This window comes from Oncorhynchus kisutch, linkage group LG26 (genome assembly GCF_002021735.2).
Source record: "Oncorhynchus kisutch isolate 150728-3 linkage group LG26, Okis_V2, whole genome shotgun sequence".
NCBI lineage: Eukaryota > Metazoa > Chordata > Actinopteri > Salmoniformes > Salmonidae > Oncorhynchus > Oncorhynchus kisutch.
Window position 1 is genome coordinate 7,584,172 of NC_034199.2, and position 25,254 is coordinate 7,609,425.

General features: G+C 42.7%; 1 protein-coding gene across 1 annotated transcript in view; it reads left to right on the plus strand.

Moving 5' to 3' along the window:
* Positions 1 to 9,581, plus strand: part of LOC116357684 (nck-associated protein 5) — a 78,706-nt gene extending 69,125 nt beyond the window's left edge. The window contains exons 10-11 of the mRNA XM_031805445.1: positions 998 to 1,079; positions 9,082 to 9,581. Coding sequence (XP_031661305.1) covers positions 998 to 1,079; positions 9,082 to 9,560 — 561 coding nt within the window. The 3' untranslated portion in view covers positions 9,561 to 9,581. The remainder of the gene's footprint in view (positions 1 to 997; positions 1,080 to 9,081) is intronic.
* Positions 9,582 to 25,254: the final 15,673 nt, after the last annotated feature.

Genomic DNA, 25,254 nt, shown 5'->3' on the forward strand with positions numbered 1-25,254 from the left:
ACCAAAACAGCCTAATACTGGTGCACATACACACAGAACAAGGACATCAAGACACTAAGGACAATCACCCACAAAACCGAACACAAAACAGGCTACCTAAATATGGTTCCCAATCAGAGACAATGACTAACACCTGCCTCTGATTGAGAACCATATCAGGCCAAACATAGAAATAGACAAACCAGACACACAACATAGAATGCCCACCCAGCTCACGTCCTGACCAACACTAAAACAGGGAAAACACATACGAACGATGGTCAGACCGTGACACACAGGCAGTCTTGATAATGGAGTGATCATTAGAATGAACACTGCTTAAAAGCATTTTCAATGACAGTCCATCATTGTCCTGATGTGATTCAGATAAATATTGTTAGCCTGTTGCACAAATAGATAATCTAGACAACTAAAATGGCAATTGAATTAGTTTATTAAATTCGTTTTTCCCACCAAACTCAACAGAAAGTCTGACTGCCGCTGTTCAATTAGATTACCAAGGGGTAAAAATAAGTCAACAATGCCAATTTCTGTGAGATTGTGCTTTTCAAAGAACTCAAAACATGTCTTAACATAGAGGATTGCATGAAAGAGGAAATTTGAGTCAGCCAATCAGTCTGCGTTTGTAAGGAATACATTCATACCACTTTATAATCATAGATTCATGCAAACCACAAATTAAATATAAAATATGTAATCAATCAAGTATAGAGAACTCATTTTATTGATTTATTTAACTAGGCAAGCCAGATAAGAACAAATTCTTATTTACAATGACGGCCTAGGAACAGTGGGTTAATTGCCTTGTTCAGGGGCAGAATTACTTTTTACCTTGTCAGCTCAGGGATTTGAACTAGCAACCTTTCAGTTATTGGCCCAATGCTCTAACCAGTAGTCTACCTGCCGCCTCATCTATTTCTTTACAATTCACAGAGCCAAATTTTGTCCTCTGTTCCATACAGGTATAATTATTCTCTCTTCTTGCTCCCATAAACAGACAAAAACACAGAGGATGAACCTCAGGACTGATAACGACAATGGAGCTGCATTAAAGAGCCCCAGTCAAGATCACGTGACCGGTAAGGGATTTAAGAAAACTATTTGTATTGAACTTGGTAGATTGGACCTGTCGAGAAGCAACCTTTTGCTCCTACCCATAGGAACTTAATGTAGATTTAAGAATTAGATAGGTGTTTCATGGTCATAAGCCCAACTTGCACCTATCCAATCCTATTAGATCTACACAAGTGTACTCTTTACATCAGTCAAGGCCAATTTTACCCTCTGTTTAAACCCCAATATAGTATTTTTCAAACCTGGTTCCGAAAACCTTTTACATTTTTCAGCCATCAAATTACTGAGGCATTGCTAATACTGGCAGATTTACTTCCTAGCTCTCTGACCTCTTTTCTGACATGTCAGTTTAACCTGTGAACCAGAGTGAAAGAGATGGAACCACAGTTGAAAGAGCAAGGTTGCGGGCAAACACTGTGTTTTGACTGTACGTGACACCCCCTCACTCAGATTTATTGATTTCCTTCTGTGCATTTAACTTCACAGAGAAATACTGAAGTACAGTGCTCTTTCACTCTGTCTCTATAATTAAGGACGATTTAGATAGTATCAAAGCCCCTGCCAAGCATGCTAAAATGAAATGTTTCAACTGTGCACGAGTCTAAGAAGTAATATAAGTGCAACGGTTCTCTTGTGGTGAAGGAGAGTCGGACCAAAATGCAGCGTGTAGATTGCGAACCATGTTTAATAAACAAACGTAAACACGAATCAATACAAACACTACAAAACAAAGAACGTAATGAACGAATCGAAAACCGAAACAGCCTATACAGTGCCTTGCGAAAGTATTCGGCCCCCTTGAACTTTGCGACCTTTTGCCACATTTCAGGCTTCAAACATAAAGATATAAAACTGTATTTTTTTGTGAAGAATCAACAACAAGTGGGACACAATCATGAAGTGGAACGACATTTATTGGATATTTCAAACTTTTTTAACAAATCAAAAACTGAAAAATTGGGCGTGCAAAATTATTCAGCCCCCTTAAGTTAATACTTTGTAGCACCACCTTTTTCTGCGATTACAGCTGTAAGTCGCTTGGGGTATGTCTCTATCAGTTTTGCACATCGAGAGACTGACATTTTTTCCCATTCCTCCTTGCAAAACAGGTTGGATGGAGAGCATTTGTGAACAGCCGTTTTCAGTTCTTTCCACAGATTCTCGATTGGATTCAGGTCTGGACTTTGACCTGGCCATTCTAACACCTGGATATGTTTATTTTTGAACCATTCCATTGTATATTTTGCTTTATGTTTTGGATCATTGTCTTGTTGGAAGACAAATCTCCGTCCCAGTCTCAGGTCTTTTGCAGACTCCATCAGGTTTTCTTCCAGAATGGTCCTGTATTTTGCTCCATCCATCTTCCCATCAATTTTAACCATATTCCCTGTCCCTGCTGAAGAAAAGCAGGCCCAAACCATGATGCTGCCAACACCATGTTTGACAGTGGGGATGGTGTGTTCAGGGTGATGAGCTGTGTTGCTTTTACGCCAAACATAACGTTTTGCATTGTTGCCAAAAAGTTCAATTTTGGTTTCATCTGACCAGAGCACCTTCTTCCACATGTTTGGTGTGTCTCCCAGGTGGCTTGTGGCAAACTTTAAACAACACTTTTTATGGATATCTTTAAGAAATGGCTTTCTTCTTGCCACTCTTCCATAACGGCCAGATTTGTGCAATATACGACTGATTGTTGTCCTATGGACAGAGTCTCCCACCTCAGCTGTAGATCTCTACAGTTCATCCAGAGTGATCATGGGCCTCTTGGCTGCATCTCTGATCAGTCTTCTCCTTGTATGAGCTGAAACTTTAGAGGGACGGCCAGGTCTTGGTAGATTTGCAGTGGTCTGATACTCCTTATATTTCAATATTATCGCTTGCACAGTGCTCCTTGGGATGTTTAAAGCTTGGGAAATCTTTTTGTATCCAAATCCGGCTTTAAACTTCTTCACAACAGTATCTCGGACCTACCTGGTGTGTTCCTTGTTCTTCATGATGCTCTCTGCGCTTTTAACGGACCTCTGAGACTATCACAGTGCAGGTGCATTTATACGGAGACTTGATTACACACAGGTGGATTGTATTTATCATCATTAGTCATTTAGGTCAACATTGGATCATTCAGAGATCCTCACTGAACTTCTGGAGAGAGTTTGCTGCACTGAAAGTAAAGGGCCTGAATAATTTTGCACGCCCAATTGTTCAGTTTTTGATTTGTTAAAAAAGTTTGAAATATCCAATAAATGTCGTTCCACTTCATGATTGTGTCCCACTTGTTGTTGATTCTTCACAAAAAAATACAGTTTTAGATCTTTGTTTGAAGCCTGAAATGTGGCAAAAGGTCGCAAAGTTCAAGGGGGCCGAATACTTTCGCAAGGCACTGTACTTGTGTAAACTAACTTCAGACAGCCATAGACTTAACTAGAACACCCCACTAAGCTACAATCCCAATACAAACCCCCCCTCTAAGGTGCGGACTCCCGAACGCACCTCAAAACATTAGGGAGGGTCCGGGTGGGCGTCTGTCCATGGTGGCGGCTCCGGCGCGGGACGTGGACCCCACTCAATCAATGTCTTAGTCCCCTCTCCTCGCATCCTTGGATAGTCCACCCTCGCCGCCGACCATGGCCTAGTAGTCCTCACCCAGAACCCCACTGGACTGAGGAGCAGCTCGGGACTGAGGGGCAGCTCGGGACTGAGGGGCAGCTCGGGACTGAGGGGCAGCTCGGGACTGAGGGGAAGCTCGGGACTGAGGGGAAGCTCGGAGTGAGGGGAAGCTCGGGAGTGAGGGGAAGCTCGGGAGTGAGAGGAAGCTCGGGAGTGAGAGGAAGCTCAGGAGTGAGAGGAAGCTCAGGAGTGAGAGGAAGCTCAGGAGTGAGAGGAAGCTCAGGCAGGTTGATGGATCTACCAGATCCTGGCTGGCTGGTGGTTTCGGCAGATCCTGGCTGACTGGCAGATCCTGGCTGACTGGCGGATCCTGGCTGACTGGCGGATCTGGCAGATCCTGGCTGACTGGCGGATCCTGGCTGACTGGCGGATCCTGGCCGACTGGTAGATCTTGGCCGACTGGCAGTCCTGGCAGATCCCGGCTGACTGGCGGATCTGGAAGAGTCTGGTTGACTGGCGGATCTGGAAGAGTCTGGTTGACTGGTGGATCTGGAAGAGTCTGGTTGACTGGCAGATCTGGAAGAGTCTGGTTGACTAGTAGATCTGGAAGAGTCTGGTTGACTAGTAGATCTGGAAGAGTCTGGCTGACTGGCAGATCTGGAAGAGTCTGGCTGACTGGCAGATCTGGAAGAGTCTGGCTGACTGGCAGATCTGGAAGAGTCTGGCTGACTGGCGGATCCTGGCAGACTGACGGATCTGGCTGCTCCATGCTGACTGGCGGCTCTGGCTGTTCCACACTGACTGGCGGCTCTGGCTGCTCCATATAGGCTGCCAGCTCTGGCGGCTTCTTACAGACTGGCAGCTCTGGCGGCTCCGTACAGACTGGCAGTTCCTTGCAGACCGACAGCTCCTTGCAGACTGGCAGCTCCGTGCAGACTGGCAGCTCCGTGCAGACTGGCAGCTCCTTGCAGACTGGCAGCTCCTTGCAGACTGGCAGCTCCTTGCAGACTGGCAGCTCCTTGCAGACTGGCAGCTCCTTGCAGACTGACAGCTCTGGCTGCTCCATGCAGACTGACAGCTCTGGCTGCTCCATATAGGCTGGCAGCTCTGGCTGCTTCATGCAGACTGACAGCTCTGGCTGCTTCATGCAGACTGACATCTCTGGCTGCTCCATGCAGACTGGAAGCTCTGGCTGCTTCATGCAGACTGACAGCTCTGGCTGCTCCATGCAGACTGACATCTCTGGCTGCTTCATGCAGACTGGCAGCTTTGGCTGCTTCATGCAGGCTGGCAGCTCTGGCTGCTCCATGCAGGCTGGCAGCTCTGGCTGCGCTGAACAGGCAGGAGACTCCAGCAGCGCTGTAGAGGAGGAAGGCTCTGGCAGCGCTGAACAGGCGGGAGACTCCGGCAGCGCAGGAGAGGAGAAAGGCTCCGGCAGGGCTGAACAGGCGGGAGGCTCCGACAGCGCTGGAGAGGCGAGGAGCACTGTAGGCCTGATGCGTGGTGCTGGCACTGGTGGTACTGGACCGAGAACACGCACAGGAAGCCTGGTGCGGGGAGCTGCCACCGGAGGGCTGGTGTGTGAAGGTGGTACTGGATAGACCGGACCGTGCAGGCGCACTGGAGCTCTTGAGCACCGAGCCTGCCCAACCTTACCTGGCTCGATGCCCACTCTAGCCCGGCCGATACGCGGAGCTGGAATATACCGCACCGGGCTATGCACCCTCACTGGGGACACCGTGCGCACCACTGCATAACACGGTGCCTGCCCGGTCTCTCTAGCCCCCCGGTAACCACAGGAAGTTGGCGTAGGTCTCCTACCTAGCGTCGCCATGCTCCCTGTGAGCCCCCCCCCCATAACATTTTTGGGGCTGTCTCTCGGGCTTCCGTCCACGCCGCCGTGCTTGCTTCGCCAACTCCATTCTCAGATAACCTTCAGCGCACTGCTCCATCAAATCCCAGGCGGGCACCGGCACTCTCCCTGGGTCGACCGCCCACCTGTCTATCTCCTCCCAAGAAGTATAGTCCATACTGTACTCCTCTTTGGGCTGCTCCTGTTGCCTCTTCTCCTGCTGCACCTTGGTGCGGCTACACTCCCCTGGTTTAGCCCAGGGTCCTCTCCCGTCGAGGATTACCTCCCATGTCCAGAAATCCTTATTACGTATCTCCTCTTTGGGCTGCTCCTGCCTGTTGACACGCTGCTTGGTCCAGTTGTGGTGGGTGATTCTGTAACGGTTCTCTTGTGGTGAAGGAGAGTCGGACCAAAATGCAGCGTGTAGATTCCATGTTTAATAAACAAACGTAAACACGAATCAATACAAACACTACAAAACAAAGAACGTAATGAATGAAACGAAAACCGAAACAGCCTATACTTTTATAAACTAACAAAGACAGGAACAAGGACACTAAGGACAATCACCCACAAAACACTCAAAGAATATGGCTGCCTAAATATGGTTCCCAATCAGAGACAACGATAAACACCTGCCTCTGATTGAGAACCACTTCAGACAGCCATAGACTTAACTAGAACACCCCTCTAAGCTACAATCCCAATACATACACACCACATACAAAAACCCATGCCAGTATCCAATTTAAAGGCAACTAGAATCAACTTCCAAGTGAGTGGAGGTCTAAATGTCACTCAGTACATTTGAACAATTTTCTTTGTGCCATTTGAGGAGAATATGCTGATGTGTTTTTAAATATTTGGCTTTTTGAATTAATTTACTTGTAAAATCGGTCTGCCAAGACATCTGTAAAGTGTGCATGTAACAAATGCATTTAGGACTCCTCGGAATTAATTCATATACTCATAAAGATCTTTGGTCTGTACTGAAGTGATTTTCTAACTGTTTAGGCTAAGAACCCCTACCCCTATCAACCCATACCAAACCTTGAAACCCTATGGCACTGTGTGCTTAAAGGCCCATGACAGCCATTTTTTTTATTCAACATTACGTAATTTCTGGGTAACAAACCTAACTGTAATGGCTTTCCATTAAAATGGTCAGAAATAGATTTTTAGCAAAAAACTATTTCTCAAGCTAAAATGTTGTTAGGACTGTCTGGGAGTGGTCTAAGTGAGGAAGCAAAAACTGTTATTGGCAGAGAGGTTTGGAACTCTTTCTTATTGGTCAATTAACCAATTTACCGCATGGTGATGTCACCTTGGAAAGCGGAAACTCCCACCCATGCAAACCTGCTGGTCCTGTGTAGATTGTATTTTCAACCAGAAACTATCAGGAAATAACACAGATCAAATTTCTTTCACACTTTTAAAGAGTTTCATTAGCTGAATGTGACAAAGACTGTATTGACTAGGTTGACTTTTTTGCAAATTCAACCACCTAGCCACAATGACGCAAAGTTGATAAGTCAGTTGAAATCATGAAGAAACTATGTTGATTCATCCATTTTGGCTTATTGGTGTATAGTTGACTGAAATGACATGACAGGCTTTAGTATGAACATGTGACTATGTTAGACTAGTACTTTGAACTATGCTGCTGTGCATTGAACTTCAAACATTATCTTGAACGCTTGAATATGGATGAACTGTAAACATCATGCCATGTATAATACTAGGCTCCTTCTCATGAATATTAACAACAGTTGGGGACTATAGTCGTCCTTTTATGAATTTCAATTGTCATACTGTTCCATTTGTGCATCTTCGGCTGTTTGTAGCCCCTGAACTTTTTAGGTGTTAGCTTATTAGTCATCATTCAGTCTTTTCAGATCAGACAAGGACATGATCCTTAGCTAGTGCCAAAGGGTTTGTGGAGGGCAATCAATGGTCAACCCCTCTGATGCTGCCTGCCCATGCAAGGAAGTGTCACTAAGGTGCTTGTTCATTTTTGCCTTCAAGAACACTAATCAATCAACGTCTGCGATGTGTATCGCGCTCTTACCTTTATTAGTTACTCCTGTTTGTGTGACAGGCAAGTAAGAGCTACTTTCATCGTTATTTATTTCTAGAGCTGTTTATCACAATTTGAAACTGACCACCTGAATAATTTAAGTTTAATCATCTTGATGTATGAATAAAATGCACACTAAATGAAGACACCCAATTATCAAAGAAGTTGTCAGTTAACAGCCCACCTGTTTTGAGTCAAGCTTTTCTCTGGATCACTGGAGAGGAGACAATATTTTCCGTTGATAAAGAAATCTACTGGATATTATGTCAAAAATCATGTTAGCATGACAAAGACTTTGATGTTTGAATTCAGGATATCTTGTTCTGAGCTGTGTTTGTCTGTGTCAGTTCATTGGAGGGATAGTTGAAACATTTCAGAATAAAGCATCGATTTCATGACAGCAGGAATAAAACCTTTTTTTCCCCCAATTCTTTCAAAAAGTTCACATAAGATCTGAAACTGCTGTTTTTTTCATTGTATCAAAGCGAGAAGTATGAGAATGAAAAATAAGTAATTACTGTACTTGAACTATTATGTAGGCCAGCATACTATATGATGTGCACAGTTAATTGTATTACATTTTAAATGTATACGTATTCAATACAGCTTGAACAGTAATTCATTAGCAATAGGTTTGCTACCAACAAGTACAATATCAAATCAAATCAAATGTATTTATATAGCCCTTCGTACATCAGCTGATATCTCAAAGTGCTGTACAATAGCATATATTCACCTCATTTGACACTGACACCAAATCAATGGTTAATGTGCCTGATTTTCCCTAATCTTATTCCACCTGACTCTTCTATGGGTGAAGCCAATTTTCTCTGGTGGAAACAATGGCATCATGTGCTAATTAGCGAGGAATCATAAGCCAGCGTCACAGTTACATGTAATTGTACTGAACTGCCATCCATTTGGTTCTTAGAGGACATTTGTTGAGTGTGGTAGAATGAAATAACCAGACCATCTGTTGCATTAATGCACTGAAATTCTACAAGGCTGCCTGGGTGTCAGCAGCCACAGCTGGTTAAGACGCCCTCATGCACAACATCATGTAGGTGAGGTAGGACAGGGGCAAGGAGGAAACATACAATCAAATCAGGTTGGAGAGAAAAAAATGCATGAAATTTGATGGATAATGTTGTGGATAGTGTTGCACTTTGAGATTGCAGTTCATGTTGTTGAGACATATACCCAATGTTATTAGAAACACATTCATTCCTAGATTATTAAACTGGTCATGAGGAAGTTTAGATTATTCTTAGGGCATAAATAATTGTTGCAGTATTATTGTATCTCGTTTTAATTTGATGCACTACAATAGGCATGTGCTTGTCTTTTGTTGGTTCCTCTTCAACCAATTATATAAAAATGTGTCATTCCGTTATCTCTTTCCTTTTGTTGTGTGTAACTCCTGTCATTGCCTGCATCCCCAAGCCCCATCATTTTTCTCCTTGTGTCTCAGGCTCCGGCTGCAAGATGCGAACATTGGACAGCGGCATTGGAACGTTCACCCTCCTTGATTCCTCCTCCTTCCTCCACTTCCTTCCCAAGTCCCCATCGGCCCGGGGTCACTCCCTCAGCCCACCCACTGTGCCCAGTTCCTCTAGTGCAGAGGTGTCGCTCTCCCCATTACCCAGGTGGAGAGTGCCTGCCGGCTCAAAGGACCATCCCTGCAGCCAACCAGAGCTTGTCAACTCCTCGTTATCCGACACCACTGTGACCTGTGTCCAATCAGTGCCTTATCCCACTGTGGCCTTCCTTCAGCCCATCCAATCCCTGTCTGAGCCCCTTGTGACCTGTGCCAATGTATGTGATACTCAGAGCAGGCTGCCCAGACTAGCCTCAGGTAAAGCCCAGAGATATCTTGTCCAGAGATACAGTGCCTTCAGAAAGTATTCGTACACCTTGATTTATTCCACATTTTGTAGTGTTACAGCCTGAATTCAAAATGGATTACAAATATTTTCTCTCACCCATCTACACACATTACCCCATAATGACAAAGTTATAACGTGTTTTTAGAAATTGTAACAAGTTTATTGAAAATGAAATGCAGAAATATCTAATTCACATAAGTATTCACACCCCTGAGTCAACTTTGCAGAAGCACCTTTGGCAGCGATTACAGCTGTGAGTCTTTCTGGGTAAGTCTAAGAGCTTTCCACACCTGGATTGTGCAACATTTGCCCATTATTATTTTCAAAATTATTCAAGCTCTGTCAAATTGGTTGTTGGTCATTACTAGACTTGCTAAACTAAATTACTAAACTAATTACTAAACTTGCCATAGATTTTCTAGCAGATTTAAGGCAAAACTGTAGCTCAGGAACATTCACTTTCTTCTGGTAAGCAACTCCAGTGTAGATTTGGCCATGTGTTTTAAGTTATTGTCCTGTTGCAAGGTGAATTAATCTCCCAGTGTCTGGTGGGAAGCAGACTGAACCAGGTTTTCATCTAGGATTTTGCCTGTACTTAGCGCCATTTTTTTATCCTGAAAAACTCCCCAGTCCTTAACGATTATAAGCATACCCGTAACGTGATGCAGCCACCACTATGTTTGAACATTTGTTTATTTAGTTTTACCCGGCAAGTCAGTTAAGAACTAATTATTATTTACAATGACGGCCTAGACAGAACACTTTATATTCAGGACAAAAGTTAATTGCTTTGCCACATTGTTTGCAGTATTACTTTAATGTCTTGTTGCAAACAGGATGCATGTTTTAGAAGATTTTTATTCTGTGCAAGCTTCCTTTTCACTCTGTCAATGAGTTTAGTACTATGGAGTAACTATAATGTTATCCTATCACAGCCATTAAACACTGACTGTTTGAAAGTTACCATTGTTGAGATGGTGAAATCTCTGACCAGTTTCCCTCCTCTCCGGCAACTGATATATGTAGTGACTGGGTGTATTAATACACCATCCAAAGTGTAATTAATATCATAACCATGTACAAAGGGATATTCAATGTGTTTTTTTCCCTCCCGTCCACCAAAAGTGCCCTTCTTTGCGAGGAATTGGAAAACATCCCTGGTCTTTGTGTTTGAAATTCAGCGCTTGACTGAGGGATCTTAATGAGGGATCTTAATGAGATGAGGTAGTCATTCAAAAATCATGTTAAACACTTCTTGTACACAGAGTCCATGCAACTGAGCACATTTTTACTTCTGAACTTATTTAGGCTTGCCCCAACAAAGGGTATGAATACTCGCTCAGCTTTTAACTTGTACAATTTTAGAAAAGCATAATTCCACTTTGACATTATGGGTATTGTGTGTACGGCAGTGACAAATTACAAATTGAAACTTTTAATTATTCGATTTGGGGCTAATCAAATCTCACTTAGGGGACCCAAAATGCTAGTTTCAATGGAAGGCAGTATCAAGGGATAATATCATGCCAATCACAATCATATCATGCCAATCATAATCACCTATTGCCAATCACAATAGGTTAATCATTATCTCAATATTGACTGAAGTATTATTGAAGTGTGCCTGGGGACTTCAATGTCCCATCATGCCCGTATTATGACTTTTATGGCACTAGGGTGCCAGTAAAATAGAAATAGGGTCCTATAAATGCAATAACTCGATGTAAATATAGTCCTGGAGGCGACAGGGATCAGGCCCTGTTATTACTACAACTAAAGCCAGCATCAAGGCAGACGATCACCTTTTTAATGAGCAGAGGAGAGGCTTGCCCAGATTAGTATGCAAATGATAGCCCCAGTTTAGACTCTGCCAAATAGACACAAAATTATCCTGTCATGAGGGGAGATGTAATTTCACAGAAATAAATAATATCGGTGGTCATTTAAATTCATACCTCATTGCAGAGAGGGTGATCAGGTGGCCCAGAATGCTGTATTTTTTGGTTGGCACAATTTCTGAGGTGGGGTGTACTGTCAACTGGAAAAACAAAACAAAATCACCAATGTTAAGTGATGACCATGCCTTAAGACGGGACACTAGCAAACCTTTTTGATTACCGAACACCAGATTCAGTGAAAGAGGCTCTAGAGATGTTTTATTCTACAACTGTCTTGCTCTCCTGTTACTGTGTGCAATTCAACATATTGGACATATTCCTTCAACTCCTTCAACAGGACATATTCCTTCAACTCCTTCAACAGGACATATTCCTTCAACTCCTTCAACAGGACATATTCCTTCAACTTATTTTCTGTATGAGGTTCATTTTGTGTGTAATGACACTCGACAGTGCCATGGCAATAATACTTTTTTCGCAACAGCAAGGATTGTTTGTCAGATTTTGTTTGAAACAAAAAATGTTGTGCTCAAACAAATAGAGGTGCTGCAGAAAAATGTTTAACTACTGGGAATGGATGTAAGGCACAACACTCTTCATATATCAAGTGATTTAATTTAACGTAATAAACCAACTTAATGTAAAAAATGTACTTTTTATACATGGAGTGTCACAATTTACCAAATTCGTATGCACTGCAGATACTGTTAACCTAAGGTTGTAAGAGCAAGGTAACTTGACACTGCTGTTATAATGCGGTCTTAGAATTTCTTAGAATTTAAAACAGTGCTCTCAGCTACTGCTCTTTTTCCTCTTTTCTCGGCAGTTAGAATAACATGATCGTGAAAGAATGACCAGGACGACTGCTAAGAAGCCATCATTTTTTAAATGATTGTTGCTTTTATTGGTAGGTGGAATGTGACCAACAAGATTTAACCATTTCAAATCAAAGACTACCCCTGCTAAGAGCCAACAGAGAGAGCAGTCAATACTCCAGTTTTAGCACTGTTAGAACCGGTTTTATATCCAATTAATTGATTATATCAATCTAGTAATGCAAAGCAGTTTTCTGAATAAAATAAAAGTCTCTTAAATCCACTGTAGTTGAGCAACCATAGGCATGCACTTACAGGAGTGGATATGTAAAAGGTTGGGTTCTGTGGAGCCAGTTTAAATACAAAATTACACACAACAAATCAAATGTGGGATGATGAGCTCTGAATCCATTGGCAAACCATGCATAAGGCCTGATGAAGTGCGTGAGTCATGGTTGATAATGTTGATAATGTGAAAGCAGATGTTAAGTTCCAATGAATAAGCACTATGCTCAAGAGGCCTCATTCGGTATTTTATTAGGAACCTGAAATCTCTCTTCACGTACATTTGTATAATTTTTTTAAATTGCTTAATGCTTAAAATGATTACTATTTATTTTCATGGTTTCCACAAATGGCCAATCCTGTCATGTTCTATAATGAATCAAGGATTTCCAATGTGATGGTCACTACAAGTTTTTTTGTAATCCAGAGATTAATAAGAATTGTCTTCTGAAAAGTATTCACGATGGTTGACATGTCAATCAATCATACAATTTATGTTAATTGTATAAAATGCCCAAGGCATATTTTGTAATCCTTCACAGCATAAGAGAATGTCTTGTATATCCTTTTTTTTGTTTTGGTGGATATCAAATACAGATGGAATTGATTATTTTTTTCAAGAAAGTTCAAGGAGTCTTATCTATTTTGAAAAAGGTGGGGTTGTTAGGTTTGAGAACGCAAACTCTTTAACAAACGAGTGGGTCAATTAATATCAATTAATATAAATTAATTTAGTCTGAAAAGTATTATATTGTTTCCTGGTTGCATTCGACCACCACCATAACAGCTCTCTTGGTTATTTCTCTTCAATTCCCTTGCCAAATTGGAGCATGGGGAGTCATTTAACAATGTCCTGTGCACTTATAGACTGGGGCCAGCCTGATGTCTCTGTCAGGATTGAGAATATTGACCATCACAATACAACCCCACAGGTCTAAGCTATTTGTCAAGCCTCTAACTATCCTATTTCACTGAATGTCCCCTGGAAGATTGATGAAATAATGACCATAAATCTACTCTGTGTATTCCAGTGGGTCAGTTTAAAAGTCACATGTATTGATTGGAATATCAGCAACAATTAGTATTTTGTTTCATTTTTATTTTACTTTTATTTATTGAGGAGAACCCATTGAGACCAGAGACAACACATAATGGCGCTGGAGGAGTGGGCTGACGTTTTACGGGCTCCTAACCAAATGTGTTATTTATTTATTTTTCGCATTGTTTAACTCATTTTGTTGCTGCTACCGTCTCTTATGACTGAAAATAGTTTCTGGACATCAGAACAGCGAATACTCGCCTCAAACTGGACAAAGATGTTTTATTTAAATAGTCCGACTGCTTTGTCGAGACAAGGCCCAAATGCCAGTCATCAGCGTAAAGAAAAGACAGAAAAAGGGGGAGGAGGGCGGGGTTCCTTTAAGAATTCGCAGACGAGTAGGTAAACCACCACTAACCTCTGTATTATTGGCCAACATGCAATCATCGGAAAACAACCTGAATGATCTACGATTAAGACTATCCTACCAACGGTACATTAAAAACTGTAATATCTTTTGTTTCACCGAGACTTGGCTGAACGACGACACAGATAATATAGAGTTGGCTGGCTTTCTGTGTTTCAGCAGGACAGAGCAGTTACTTCTGTTAAGATGAAGGGTGGAGGTGTGCATTTGTCAATAACTGCTGGTGTGCAATATCTAATATTAAAGAAGTCTCGAGGTATTGCTCACCCGAGGTAGAATACCTCATGATAAGCTGTAGACCACACTATCTACCAAGAGAGTTTTCATCTATTTTACTCATAACAGTCTATTTACCACCACAAACCGATGCTGGCAATAAGACTGCACTCAACGAGCTGTATAAAGCCATAAGCAAACAAAAAATGCTCATCCAGAAGCAGCACTCCTAGTGACCGGGGACTTTAATGCAGGCAAACTTAAATCCGTTTTTACCTCATTTCTACCACCACCTTTACTCCACACACACAGACGCATACAATGCGCTCCCTCGCCCTCCATTTGGCAAATCTGACAATAACTCTATCCTCCTGATTCCTGCCTACAAGCAAAAACTAAAGCAGGAAGTACCAGTGACTAGGTGAATAGGGAACATGATGCGGATGCTATGCTACAGGACTGTTTTGCTAGCAGACTGGAATATGTTCTGGGATTCATCCAATGGCATTGAGGAGTATACCACCTCAGTCACTGGCTTCATCAATAAGAGCATTGACGACGTCGTCCCTACAGTGGCCGTACGTATATATCCCAACCAGAAGCCATGGATTACAGGAAATATCCGAGCTAAAGGGTAATCCGGACACTTATAAGAAATCCCACTATGCCCTCAGACGAACCATCAAAAAGGCAAAGGGTCGATACAGGTCTAAGATTGAATCCTACTACCGGCACTGACACTCGTCGGCTGTGGCAGGGCATAAACTGTAACGGACTACAAAAGGAAACCCAGCCGCGAGCTGCCCAGTGATGCAAGCTTACCAGACAAGCTAAATGCCTTTAACGCTCGCTTCATGGCAAGCAACACTGAAGCATGCATGAGAGCACCTGCTGTTCCAGATGACTGTGTGATCGCGCTCTCTGTAGCCGATGTGAGCAAGACCTTTTAACAGGTCAACATTCCCAAAGCCGCGGGGCCAGACAGTCCACATCCTGGTAATCCAACTAGCAAATGTCTTCACTGACATTTTCAACCGCTCCCTGTCCGAGTCTCTAATACATACATGTTTCAAATAGACCACGCATAGCCCCTGTGCCCAAAAAAAGCGAAGGTAACCTGCCTAAATGATTACTGGCTCGTAAGCACTCATGTTGGTAGCCATGACTTGCTTTGAAAGGCTGGTCATGGGTCACATCAACACCATCATGTCAGAAAACCTAGACCCACTCCAAATCGTATACCGCCATGACAGATCCACAGATGACAATCTCAATCGCACTCCACACTGCCCTTTCCCACCTTGAAAAAAGGAACACCTATGTGAGAATGCTGCTCAGTGACTACAGCTCAGCATTCAACACCATACTGTCCACAAAGCTCATCACTAAGCTAAGGACCCTGGGACTAAATACCTCCCTCTACAACTGGATCCTGGACTTCCTGATGGGCTGACCCCAGGTGGTAAGGATAGGCAACAACACATCTGCCACAGAGATCACTCAACACTGGGGAAACTCAGGGGTGCGTGCTTAGTCCCCTCCTGTACTGCCTGTTCACCCCCGACTGTGTGGCCAAGCACGACTCCTACACCATCATTGAGTTTTCTGACGACAAGTGGTAGGCCTGATCACCAACAACGATGAGACAGCCTATATGGAGGAGGTCAGAGACCTGGCAGTGTGGTGCCAGGACAACAACATATCTCTCAATGTGAGCAAGACAAAGGAGCTGATCGTGGACTATAGGAAAAGGAGGGCCGAACAGGTCCCATTAATATCGACAGGACTGAAGTGGAGCTGGTCAAAAGTTCCTTGGTGTCCACATTACCAACAAACTATCATGGTCCAAACACACCAAGACAGTTGTGAATAGGGCACGAAAACACATTTTCCCCCTCAGGAGATTTAAAATATGTTGCATGGGTCCCCAGATCCTCAAAATGTTCTACAGCTGCACCATCGAGAGCATCCTGACCGGTTGCATCACTGCCTGGTATGGCAACTGCTCGGCATCTGACTGTAAGGCGCTACAGAGGGTAGTGCATTCGGCCCAGTACATCACTGGGGCCAAACTTCCTGACATCCAGGACCTATATAGGTGGTGTCAGAGGAAGTCCCCAAAGAATTTCAAAGACTCCAGTCACCAAAGTCATAGACCGTTCTCTCTGCTACCGCACAGCAAGCGATACCGGAGTGCCAAGTCTAGGACCAAAAGGCTCCTTAACAGCTTCTACCCTCAAGCCATAAGACTGCTGAACAACTAATCAAATGGCCTCAAGACTATTTTCTTTGAACACCCCTTTTATTATTCTATAGTAAAAATTTTAAATTACAAGCCTAGTTGGTTTAGCCACAGAAAACGAGAGCAACCTTCCCGCTAGCCGTGATTGGCTGAGATAATGAGTGGCCTGGACATGCCGAGAGATGAGTTTGGATTGGTCTGCCTTATAGCACTCGTGTCGAACACAGCTTCTTTTTTTTTGACTGGTACTATTACGTTTGACTGGTACTATATACAGTGCTGTGAAAAAGTATTTGCCCCCTTCCTGATTTCTTATTTTTTTGCACATTTGTCACACTTAAATGTTTCAGATCAAACTCATTTAAATAGTACACAAAGATAACAAGTAAACTCAGCAACCATCACTCCTGTGTTTCAATGGCACGTTGTGTTATTATTATCGTTTTTTTTAAATCAGCCATTTCCAGCTACAAAAGTTGTTTACAACACAATGTCTACACTTTATTTCTGATGAATTGGATGTTATTTTAAATGGACAAAAGAATGTGCTTTTCTGATTGAGCAATAAAAGCCCCACTTTTTTCAATAGGAAACTTCCTATCTGAAAGTAAAAGTAATCAGTTTTCAAAAGTATCTAATCTGATTACAATATTTTAGCTGTTTTAACGTAGAGGATTACATGTAATCTGTTACTCCTCAACCCTGATGGTAGACGGCATCCAAAGGTTTAAGGTCTGCTGCATTCTTATAAATGGTGTCACCATAGTCAAGAAATGTCAGGAAAGTTGACTGTACAATCTTCCTCCTGCTGTTTAGGGAGAGGCATTATTTTTCTATAAAAGAAGCCTACTTTCAATCTCAGCTTCTTAATTAGCTCATCCATATGTTTTATAAACACCTTGTCCCCCTCCCGGTCTTGACTCAGAGGGAGAAAAGAAAATCTCCACTTCGGAGAAATTAGTAGACGTGCCACCACTGCAATGACCAGATGCTCTTGGACTATGAGAGAAAGAGCAGCTGGAGTAGTAGTGTTCTCTGGGGTGATCCATGTCTTCCTCAGGGCCAAAACGTCAAGGGACAGAAGGGTAGCATAGGCTGAGATTAACTCACTGTTCTTGAAAGCAGTGCCGTGTCTTTGCTATGCCAGATTAAGTGATATAACATGCTCTTCTACAAAATAATTTATCCGTAATTAATATCACCTAATCATGTAAATGTAATTAACTAGAGTCGGGCATCACAAAATAATATTTATAGAGCTGTTATCTTCCGAATAAACTCTTAAAGACCTAGTAATATTTTACATCAATAGCAGTCAATATCAATCTTAATTCAGTCTCATCTGAAAGTTGTAAATCCTTTTATCTGCACGAACCCTGGCTAACAAGTTGAATCAGCAATACAAATTGGGTTTAATTATTTATTTACTAAATACCTAACTAATTACTCATACACACAATTAATCATAACTTTATTACAAATTATGTCATAAAGGAAAACGTCCCTAGCGGGCAGAACAGATATGACAGCTTGTTACACAAAGGAAAAGGGTGAGTGAAAGAGCGGGAGACTGAGGAACAAAGGGAAAAAGCTGTGCTATCGTAAATACAGTATCTTATGCATTATAAATTACCGCCCATTTGGAAAAGGAAAATGCAATACATATTTACTCTGAGCTGCTCTTCAGGAGGTTGGTGGTAGATGGAAGACAGTGTTGCCAAACCGAGTCCTTTGAAGAATGTCTCTGGTGGTCAATTGGAAAAGTTGTAGTAACGTCGTTGTGTGATAGACGGGATACTCTGTCTGTTCCTTCCTAACCTGCGTTTGCAGCTGCGGTTGCTAACTCAACGGCTAGGAGGTATCACTTCTGTAGTGAATAAGAGTTCAAAGTTCATACCATTCGCAACCAAAGCTCACTGATGTTGGCTTCATTCTGTAGTTATTATCTGAACCATTCTGACATAGGACCGTCATCCTCATATCATCGGAACAGGAAGTTATGTTGTCATCAAGGGCTTATATAGGAAGGGAGAGGAGGGTGTGTTTGAAAAGTTTTATAGCCCTTGTCCATTCACAGGGGAGGGCCACTGATTGAGTACCCTATCTTATGAAAACCCAAATGTCACATTTTAGAAGCTAAAATCACAGTTCATCCCATCACAAATAATTTCATATTCAAACATTTAAATTGAACAACAATTCCATGTGAATCCGATAACTCTGATGTGTAGATTTTCCACTGTAGAGTTTATGTCATCTTATCATTGATGAAAATGTCTCAGATGACAACGGAACTGAAATCATATTCATTAAGTACCACCGCATATGTTCAATTGTTCGGATTACCAGAATATAGTTCATTTCCTCCCACATTCTGACGTTCCCAGAATCTCTATGTTAACCAAGGGTTTTGCAAATGTAACCTTAGAAGGGTAGAGGGGAGACTGAAGAACTAACAATAATTGCTAATTGCCTAGCAGAGGTGGAGAGCACACCTCCCTGTACTAATTGCTGATTGCCTAGGAGAGGTGAAACCCTTCACCCCCCAATACAGACACTGGTTACCAAAAAAAAGTCACAAAATGCCCTGCCCCTTGATCCTGGTTGATGTGTCAACAACTATCTGCAAATTATGAGCAGTCAGCCGTTTACACACCAAGTAGACCACTGGGAAAATAGGCAGCACTTAAAGTACATGGCACTAGCTAGCAAAGAGTTGGAACTCTACCACAACAGATAACAAAAATATTATACTTCTCACTAGTTCCTACACCTCCTCCCTCCTTAATCCTCTACCCCTCCCTCTCTGCAGACAACTTTGTCAACCACTTTGAAAAAAAGGTTGACCACATCTGCTGCTCATTCATTCAGCCTATTGAGTGCACTGGTCTCACTCACACAGAACTACCCTACACCTTGACCTCTTTCTCCCCTCTCTCTCCAGATGACATCCTGCAACTAGTGAGGCCTGGCCGCGCGACAACCTGCCCGCTCGAACCCATCCCCTCCTCCCTTCTCCAGACCATCTCTGGAGACCTTCTCCCATTCCTCACTTCCCTCATCAACTCATTCCTGACCACTGGCCACGTCCCCTCTGACTTCAAAATGTCCCGAGTTACTCCCCTCCTCAAGAAACCAACACTAGACATATCTGACGTCAAAAATGATAGATCTGTATTCCTTCCAAAACACTTGAGCGTGCTGTCTCTGATCAACTTTTTCGTTATCACTCTCAGAACGATTCTCTTGACCCTAACCAGTCAGGCTTCAGGATGGACGCTCTTCTCTGTGTCACGGAGGCTCTCCGCACTATCAAAGCTGACTCTCTCCCCTCTGTTTTCATCCTCCTAGATCTATCCACTGCCTTTGACATCGTGAACCATCAGATCCTCCTCTCTACCCTCTAAAGGCTGGGTGTCTCAGGCTATACACACTCTTGGATTGCATCCTACCTGGCAGGCTGCTCCTACCAGGTGACGTGGAGAGGATAGTTCTCTGCAAACATCAAAGCAGTGACTCAGTCCTGTAGGTTCATGCTCTACAACATCTGTAGAGTATGATCCTACCTCACACAGGAAGCGGCAGAGGTCCTAATTCAGGCACTTATCCTCACCCTTCTGGACTACTGTTGGCTAGGCTCCCCGCTTGTGCCATAAAACCCTTGCAACTTATCCAGAACGCAGCAGCTCGCCTGGTATTCAGCCTTCCCCATGTTCTCTAATGTCACTCTGCTCCTTGACACTCCACTGGCTTCCAGTTGAAGCTTGCATCCACTTGAAGACCATGGTGCTTACCTACGGAACAGCATACTCAATCCCTACACCCCAACCGAGCACTCTCCAACCGAGCACTCTGTTCTGCCACCCCTACGGGAGGGCCGCTCCCACTCAGCCCAGTCCAAGCTCTTTTCTGTCCTGGCACCCCAATGGTAGAACCAGCTTCCCCCTGAAGCTAGGACATCTGGAACCCCACCTCTTCAAACAGTATCTTAAATAATCCTCCTCCTTACCTCGAAAATAACACCAACACTTGCACTAGACCACCCCACCAGTAGCTCTGACTACTGACAGCTAAGGTATTGAGGAAAAATGTACTTTCTATGCCTGTGATATGTGGTTGTCCCACCTAGCTATCTTAAAATGAATGCACTAACTGTAAATTGCTCTGGATAAGAGTGTCTGCTAAATGACTCAAATGTAAGATGATTGAAAAAGAAGTTGGGGAAACACGTGTACAACAATTGACACCAATACTCCAAACTGAGAGAATTAAAAGATAATCTGCGGAAAGAGGAGATCATCATGCATATTGGATTTTGCAGAGACAACCTGTGTAAACACACCAGTGAAATCCAGGCAACTCACTTAGGTGATTCTCACAAGTAGGTGACCCTCCACACCTGTGTTGGATATACCACAAATGTGACCCAATTCAGGAAACTAGGGGTATGTCGCAATTCACGACGTCACAGGAGAGCCGTTTGAATGTAAAAAATGTGTATTTATAAAAAAAAATGGCAGAAATGCCTTCTCGAACATGTGAACCTTAATATCAAACTTGTATGCCATCTGTAAAGACTGATAAAATTGCTAAATTACAAGCCTAGTTGGTTTAGCCACAGAAAACGAGAGTAACCTTCCCGCTAGCCATGATTGGCTGAGATAATGAGTGGTCTGGACATGCCGAGAGATGGGTTTGGATTGGTCTGCCTTATAGCACGCGTGTCAAACACAGCTTCCTTTTTAAATGTATCATGTAGTAAAACTGCATAAACCTAATGTCAAGTTAAAGTGTACTGTTAACGTTAGCTGGCTGGCTCACTATCTAACGTTATGTGTATGCTCTCCATTTTCTGGAGGACTGAGTTTTGAAATCAGTGGAATTCGAGTATGATAACTAAGGAGATGGAGAGAACACCAGTCTGGATTACATCTTCAAACTATGGGAAACCATGCATGGCATCAGACATGAGACGCATCCAACCATGATGTAAGATAGTCTAGCTAGCAAAATTTTCAGATATTACACATTTCTAATTTTGACAGAAAGTGGTAGCTAGCTAGCTACATGTCTTAGCAAAAGACTCCACTATGCAAGTATCCATTCCAATAGAATGTCATTGCAACTGTTGATAAGGCGTACTAGCTGGTAAATTCGCTCTGGCTATCTACTCTGATTTCAGACCATAGTCTAGCTAGCTACATGTTCAGATATTACGCGTTTCTAATTTAGAGTATTTTCATGCCAAGTTAGTGTACTGTTAGCTAGCTAGCTAATGTTAGCTGGCTAGCTCGCTAACTAACGTTACGTCATGCGTTGGGATTCATTGTTTACCTAGCTAGCTATCTATCTACATTGTTTAAAACAAAATACTCTCATTTTAGTGTGCCAGAGCGCAGAATAACAGATTAATTATTGAACGCTCAACACCTGTTGAATAAGTCTGGTGTCAGTAAACGTCAACAAAGCGTAATTAAATTGTTGCCAGCAGCACAGTTACAGTCAACAACGCTCTGGATAACATGAAAACAGCCTAACCAGCTCTGCTAGGGTGGTCAGAGTGGGGTGGTCAGAGTGGGGTCAGAGTGGGGTGTTCTCTCATTATGTGTCTGGAAGTAGCTAGCCAATGTTAGCCAGTTAGCTTGGATGCTTGACTGTCATTGTGAGGTCCAGTGTGTGCTCTAAACACGGAACACTCTGCATTTACGAACGGACAATCTGACAGCACAGTTACAGTCACCAATGCTCTGGATAACATACAGTAACAGCCTAACCAGCTCTGCAAGGGCGAGTAATGTTCAGTGAGTTGAACGCTCTCTCTCTTAACCCTTGTGGAGTCTTAACAGTCTGCATACTCTCCTTGTCCTAAGGGTAAAAAATGACCTGCCTTCACTATGTAAAATAAACCCCAAATCTATTTTGCATGAAGAAATAACCAGCCATTCATCACAAACTTTGTGAATATCTGGTTTTTCCCTCTTCACAATACAGAAAGACTGCATTTAATCAGTGGACACAACTCGTTTCAATTACAACACACCTGTCATAATTGTTTTCTTTACTAAAATATAGGTTTATTATTGTTATTTATTATTATTATTGCTAAAGGTACTGCATAGGTGTAAACATAATATTTTTAGCAAGATATAGCACTTGTATGGCTTAAGAAAGTAGCAGAAATGTGCAGAAAGTAGTTTTGAATGCATTTTATTGAAGGGAAAAAATAACAGTCTTAGTGATATACTCTTTTATACTGTACTTATACTTATATATAAGTATATACTTATACTTATACTGAGGAATTCAACTACAAATTACTAGTCTTCCCCCATTTTTTAAACCATTGCCCCCACCCACATGGTGTATAAACAACAACAATAAATAAGAATAAAATTAGATAATAGATACAAAACTAAAATATGAAGAACATAAATCATTCAACTCTAATTAGCACATGTAGGACAGTATGCAAGTGTGTGTGCACTGACTTTGCAGATGTATTTCTCAAATGTGCAGCACAGAGTATTTGTTTTACAGTCCTTCTTTGGGGGGCAGAATAGGCATCTCCTTCTCTTGCCTGCCCTAGCTGCAGCATCGGGTGGATCAGGACAAAATTCAGCTCCCTGAACAGGTTTCACAAGTGCTGCAGAGGCTGCTGTGCAGGGGATGCGCTCCCTTCTTTGAATGTGTGTGGTTGCAAGTGCCTTTCCCAGCTCCTCCAGTATCACCCTCCTCTTGTTCCGCTTATCAGTGATCCAGGTAGGGTTGATCTTGTTCCATATCACGAAGGCAATGTATGAGGACACATCAATGATGTTATAGAAGATGGCCAGAGGGCAGTCATTCTCCTGCAGTTGTAAGTTCCAATCACCTTGTCCAGGTTGTCTACGCCTCCTTTCTTGTAGTCCAGGATGATGCTGGCTTCCTGTTCTCACGATCACTGACTGCAGCCGTTTTGTGCAGTGTGCTCAGGAGGACCATATTCTTGTTCCTCTTTGGGAGGTACAGTAAGAAACTAGAGTAGTGGTGGGGGTGAAGGAAAACTTTGATGATGTCTCCCCTTTGTTGCGAGGAGTGCAGGGGGGAGCTCAGGCTTGTTCTTTCTAACTGTGTCAACCATGGGGATCTTCCACTTCAGGAACTGGCTGAGTTCATAAGAGGTGAAGAAATTGTCACACGTGACATTGTGCCCCCTCAGTCCATCTATTTCATCAAGCACAAATCCCATGGTTCTTCTCTGGGCCTCATTTCTGGTATATACTGCCGGAAAGGACAGCGAACTTTTGAAAAAAGAGATTAGTATCAGTGTCACAGAAAACAAATCACATACATCAATGATATTACAGCAATACATAATAAAATTGTGGAACAGTGGAAATCACTTACATTACAGATATGAAAATAAAAATGCACCTCTGAATGGAACCAGTTACAATGAGCATCCACTGTTACTTCAAGCCCAGGGTTGTGGAGGTGTGGCAGATGCTCCACCCCATTTCTCCCAGACCTCTGGCTGCCAGTTTCTCTCTCACACGTCTTGCAGGTCTTGACTCACGGTTATCAAATCGGAGCATTCTTGCGAAAGTGTGAAAGACTTTCAGTGGCATTGTGGCATGGAAAAATCGCCCTTCCACTCTCTGCATCCCAGAGACTACATATAGCCTCGCCTCGGGACCTATACACACCCTCTAAGATTAGCAGCCCTATGTAGGCACGCAGGTCAATCTCACCCTTCCTTTCCAATTGTCTCCATATTTACGGAAACCCTCCAGATTTGTCATCTCCTGGATGATTTTTTCGATGGCTGGCGTGATGAACAAGTAGAATGTTGAGGAGATGTGCTGGGCATGGGCAACTGCATGTCTTGTGGGTCCTGGGGTAATTCTTATGACATTTTGTGCTGCAATCCTGACCTGATTGTCATATGGTGACAAGGACCATGTTATTTTGCTGTTCTTTGACAAAAATGTCTCTCTTTCAGCTTGGGGGACTTCTTCTTCATCGTACTCTAGGTTATATTCTTCCCCATCTTCTTCTTCAAATACCTCCTCCTCTTCTAAATCATTGTTCCCTTGTCACTTCTGGAGATTTAAAAAAATCAAATCTACGACCTTTTGGGCACTGAAACGTGCACTCATAACTTCGGCAAAGAGAGAACTGGGGGGACTGTCATCTGCAGCACCTTTATAGCCTCTGACTGCATTCCCCATTAGTAAATAATGCTTTCAAGAAATGTTTCTTTTATCTGAAATGTTGTTTATTTTGTCAGTGAACTTGAGTCATGTGTGGGATCATGGAGAGTAGATGCTGCACATGCACAAGAACGTTTTAGTTTTGTCTCAGTTCAATCAGTGGCACACAATCTCAATTTCTAATTGTGTGTGTGTCTTTGTGGTTTTTGTGGTGTGTAAATGATTTTATAACTGCCGGGTCAAATATGACCCTAAGACAATCTTTGTACCCTGGTGATGTTCAGCTTTCATGGAAAAATGAATAATGGCGACTTTTTCTAATGTTGAGGTCACTCTAGGAAACGTCATCAAATTTCAACTTGAAAAAGTATAATTTAGGGGGTTTTCTCTACTGTTAAACATAGTGGCGGGTAATGTTTGACCCTTAAGACAACACAAGGGTTAAATGTCTGGTAGTAGTTGGGAAGTTAGTACAGAACTCACTGATCAACCCTTAAAGAGATGGGTGGGGCTAAAGGTTAAGAGGGTGTGAACAATGCTGAATGGGTGTAGACAAAGAAGGGCTCTCCAATAGTTGTACCAAAACATTGAAAGACGGTTTTCTCAAAAGTGAGTTTACAAGTTGATCAACTTTCAAAGCAGAA